Raw genomic sequence first — 5292 nt, forward strand, 5'->3', positions numbered from 1 at the left:
GTTCAGCAGCAGGTAACCTAGGTTATACAGCTACTCAAGGGTATCTCTAAGAAAACAGGCTTCCTTTTATGTACACGTCCTCTTGTCTTTTTATATGACTTCCACCATTGTGGTCACATTGCCACACCTCTAGGCAGAGTGTCCATTTTCCAGGGAGGGAGGAGAGGAAGGACTTTAGCCTTTTCCTTGTGAGTCTTTGTCGTTTACTTTTATTGGAGAATGGAACTTCCTCCCCTGGGAGTTTTGTTTGTTTGTTTGGTTGGTTGGTTGTTTTTAAGATCTTTTTGTGTTTTCTCACCAGAGAGACAAAAAGCGAGACATCACCACCCAGGTTGGATGGCCACACTGCAATCCCTTCTCCTGTATTTTCCTCTCAGGAATTTGGACATGCACATGCACACAGACACACACACATACACACAATTGGCATGACTCTTAAGTTGTCGGGTTTGGGACTTGAACCAGGGTCGAGCATGTGGGAGTCCAGCACCTTAACCACTTCACCACCTGCTGCTCCCTATCTTCCCCTGGGACTTTTGCCAGTATATCGTAAATTATAACTAGGTCACATGGCCACTCTAGCTGCAAAAAATTCTCAAAAGGTGACAGGTGTGTATGTGCATTGTTTGTTTGTGGGGTTAGGTTTTTGCCTTAGGATGCACACATTCGCCAGAGAGGCAGAGAGAGGGAAAGTGAGAAATCACCCACAGGAGGGATGGCCATGCCACAACCCCTTCTCCATTCTTCTCTCTAGATTTTGGGCATGCATACCAGCACACACAGACACACACACATACACACAGACACACACATGCCCAATATGATTTTTAAGCCACTGGGTCTGGGACCAGAACCATGGTCAGCCATGTGGGAGTCCAGCACCTTAATCACCATGCCACCATGACACAAAACACATGTTTTTTTTTGTTTGTTTGTTTGTTTGTTTGTTTTAACTGGGCATATTGCTGCCATCAAAGAAAATGAGTGGTATAATAGGAGAAGAAAGAATATCCTATAGGAAGCAAGCAGCCTTTTATAAAACTACCTCACTATATGTTCACAAGAATTAACTGGGAGATTAAACTTTGAACAGACTGCCCCGCACACCCATAATAAATGTCTCTTCCTTCATCATCTGTGGGAAACAAGCTGACTACAGGATGCTGGAAGCTGCTGCTTTGGTGAAGATACTCTGGAAACCATGTTGAGAATCTATGGGCCTCACTCTATGGAATCCTGAGGGCCCAGTTTTCTACCCATGGTTTCTGACCCCAGTATGTTAGGTAGTCTAAAGCTTAGCCCGACATCTTGTAAGTATGGATGCTAAGCTTAGGGGTACGCCTAAAGCCAATGACTCGGTGAACCTAATATTTGCTCTGGTTTCCCCTCCCCCTCCCTCCACCCCCACCATCAAATGTGTCCTTAAGGTATGAGGGACATGTCTTATTAGTCTTGTGCTTTTTACTAATCATGTTTGCTTTTTTATTGAATTGAATTGACTCATCTACAAGAAGCTACTTAACTACTACATAAGGAATTGTTACTTAGCAATTTCACTCTCTATAGCAAATACTAAGAGTTTTCACATCTTTTTTTTTTTCCCCTCTTCTTTTGTCTTTTAATCTCCTCTGCCCCCTCACCTCAAAACATCATTTCAGCCCTTTGAAATGGTTATGGAGCAAGTCAAAGTGTACCAGAAAATTCCTATTTATCCGATCTCCTTCAATTACAATGATGAGATTGCAAATGGATTTTTGAGAGAGCTTGCTTCTGTGACTGGAGGAGAGTTCCACTTTTATAATTTTGGTTGCAAGGATACCAGTTTCCTGGAAGCTGTTCAGGTAAGAGCTTGATGGACTGCAAAAGAAGTGGTACTTGAGCATTACAGGCTGGAGGCCCATGGACAGTACCTTAATTGGGGAAACATCAACCATGAGGACAACTAATTTGAGCAAATAAATAGTTTAGCAATAAGTGTACTGATGTTTCTCAACATGTCGTCTGAGAATAACTCAAGCTAGGGCATTTGTAAAAGTTTGCAGACTCCTGGGTCCTGCTTCAGAGCTACTAAATTAGGCAATAGGCATAGAGACCCAGGAATCTTAATTAATAAAGTTTGTTTCCCTCTAAACTTTTTATTATGAAAATTTCAAACATACACAAAAGAGACATCACTCAAATTCAACAAATGTCTACATTTTGCCAAACCTTAGGAATCTGTATTTTTAACAAGGCTTCTAGTAGGTCCATATGATGTATATGGGAAACTTTCAAAAATTTCACATGCTAGATAATTGTATCCTTATTTCTCGGGCTGTATAGCTGTGTGACTATCTAATAAAGCAGCTCCTTCTAATAGAATAATGGGAGAAAGTAGAAATACTCTGTTCAGTCTTAGCCTGAGCACATGCATTTTAACAATGCCATTTTAGAAAGTGTGTTACTGTCTTACTGCATGTCTTGAGGAATGACTTTAAATCCAGGTTAAGTAGGTACTAGGACAGGGCGGAGGTACTGGTCAGTGCTTACAGGTGAGAAAACTACCTGAGCCTGGGGAATGAATCATCTGAAAGGATTAAAGGCAATTGCACTCTGAACTCACACAGGGCTGGGAGTATGACAGCTCCCATCAGCTACACTGGAAGCTGGATGGACTGTACTGAAGAACTTTGCCTCAGTAGCGAGAACAACAAAACGCTGCTCTAGTTCCACCTAGCAAATCTTAAACACAAAATCTGAAAGGATCAACCTGTTTCCAAGGATCTTAACTGCATCCAGAACAAACTCCAGGATAATTACAGGAAACTGAAAATACCCACCACCCAACAAAGCAAAATTGACAATGTCTGGAATCCAATCGAATACTAGCAGGCAGGCCAAGAAGCATGGTGACTGCAATTTAAATTTCCAGATAGATCCATCCGAAACATGTCAGGTTTCCAAATGAGTGCCCATGATCCGATGGACTGGGAGAACAGAGGTAGGGAATCTCTGCATGACCAGACCAGGAGAACTGTAAGTGTGCTCTTCTCTCTCACACACATGCACGTGCATGAGTTCTGTCATGAGTAAAGGAAAAGAGAAAATATCTGGAAAAGTACAAAGGACTATACTCACAAACACTTTAAGACAGAATTGTAAAAAAAAAAAAAAAAAAAAAAAAAAAGCTTAGTTTAAAAAAAGGAAAAAAAAAAAAAAAAAAACCCAGAAACAAGACCAGAGAAAATAAATAGAAAATAAATCATAAAATAGTAGAAGTGCCAACACATATCAACAAATACTTTTAACTCAATGATCTAATAATACCAGTCAAAAGATGGATGATGGCTCAGTGGGTAAAAGAACAAACTGAACTGTGAGGCTCCTTCATGTAGTTCATGGAAAATGGAATTAAAGTGTGAGTTTATTTTGGTGCAGAATTTTAAAAAATTAATCCATATTTTTATTATACACATTTTCCATGAACTTTTTAAAGCCCTCTTTTGTATATGCTGTCTATAAGAAACTCACTTAACGTATGACATAGATAGGTTAGTCTAAAAGGATTTTGAGAAATGTATTATGCAAATATTAATAAAAAACCCAAGTGGGCATATTAATATATGATAAGATAGACTTTAGAACAAAGGAAATCAATTCATCAGGAAGACATAAAGATCTTAAATATGTGTGTACAAACTGATATAGCCTTAAAATATATGAAGTAGAAAGTGATAGAGCTGAAGGGAGAAACAGATAAACACGAGATTATAGTTAGGGACCTTCACACCTCCTTCTCAGCAAGCTGATAGAACTAGTAGACACAGGGCAAGGACAGAGGAGATAAAACAACACAGTAGGATCTAACCCCAGGGATAGAACACTCCACTGCAGCAGCAGAATCCTTTTTTTTTTTTTTTTTTTTTTTTAGGGTTGAAGTGCTGATGAAATATATATCAAAATAGGCCATATACTGGGTTATAAAACAAACCTCGACTAATTAAAAAAAATTAAAGTCATACAGAGTTTGATTTCTGACCATGGTGGAATCAAACTAGAAATCGATAATAGACAACAGAAAAAAATGTCTAAACACATGGAATTTAAACAACGTAGTTCAGAATAATCTATGAATCCAAGGGGAAGTCTCAAAGGAAATTAAAAAAAAGACACTGATAACTGAATGAAAACAAAAACACAGCATATCAAACCATGTGGAATGATGCAGCTAGAAACACTAGGAGTGAAATTATATAGCTTTAAATGTTTATACAGGAAACAAGGAAAAGTCTCGAATCTATAATCTAAGTTCCTATCCAAAGAAACTAGAACCAGAAGAGCCAAATAAACCCAAGTTAACACTAAGAAGAAAATAACAAAGATAAAAAAATCAACAAAATTAAAAATAGGAATATACTAGCGAAAAATCAGAGCAACAAAAAAGCTGTTTCTTGGGGAAAACTCAAAAATTGGTAAAATCTCTTATAAGACTGACAAAGACAAAAAGAGCAGACACCGAGCATTAAAATCTTGCAGCCATTAAAAAGGTAACAAAGGAATACAACAAATAACTTTGCCTTCATAAATTGGATCATTTAGAAAAAAGTAGGGTGCCAGCCCATATGCAATGGATAAGCATAGTGAATTGGGAGCCAGATCCCACATGGCCAGCTGGAATCCGGGTGCCTGCTGGCTTGAAAACCCTGCTGGGTACATGTGCATGAATGCCCCAAATCCCAACAGAATGAGAAATAGAGGAGAAAGAACTGTGGCGCAACTATGCTCCATTGATAAGTCGTCCCCCCCCCCCCCCCCTTCTTCTCGTGACGAACTCCCCCCCCCCACTCTCTCTGGTGAACACATACCCCCTCTGGCAATTAAAAAATAAAGAAGTAAGGGCAAAGAAGACCCCTTCCACCAAAAGTCACAACATACAGAAACTTAAGACAAAATGGGCCTTGTGAATAGCACTAAAATTGTTAAAGAAAATGATGTGAAATACCACTTCTCCACCATAGAAGAAACTTAGAAGCTGCCATTCTGAACTGACAAGTAAAAAACTGAACAAATTAAAAACATTCTTTGATTGTAAGAGAAGTGATGTCACTGGGGAAACCATTGCCCCCAGTCTTGAAAGACCAATTAGGTGAATGCAGAGAATCACAACTTACCAGAGCAGAAAGATCTGTAGGAACCAAGCATCTGGTGGGAAACTTGAACTGTAACTGAGAAATTGCTGGAAGCTCAAATTGCTGGTGTTCAAATCTGAGAGATTAAAAATGACAAGGAGATCTAGTCACGGGGTGGGGTGGG

The 5292-nt window shown here is 39.2% G+C and overlaps 1 protein-coding gene across 3 annotated transcripts in view; it reads left to right on the plus strand.

Moving 5' to 3' along the window:
- Nucleotides 1-5292, plus strand: part of VWA3B (von Willebrand factor A domain containing 3B) — a 288347-nt gene that overhangs the window by 156502 nt on the left and 126553 nt on the right. For 2 of the 3 annotated variants that reach the window (XM_027767524.1, XM_027767525.1), the window contains one exon: nucleotides 1659-1841. The exons of the other annotated variant lie outside the window; for it this stretch is intronic. In XM_027767524.1, the coding sequence (XP_027623325.1) occupies nucleotides 1659-1841 (183 nt within the window). The remainder of the gene's footprint in view (nucleotides 1-1658; nucleotides 1842-5292) is intronic. 3 annotated transcript variants of the gene reach the window in all.

Source organism: Tupaia chinensis, unplaced genomic scaffold (genome assembly GCF_000334495.1).
Source record: "Tupaia chinensis unplaced genomic scaffold, TupChi_1.0 Scaffold144276_1, whole genome shotgun sequence".
Taxonomy (NCBI): Eukaryota; Metazoa; Chordata; class Mammalia; order Scandentia; family Tupaiidae; genus Tupaia; species Tupaia belangeri.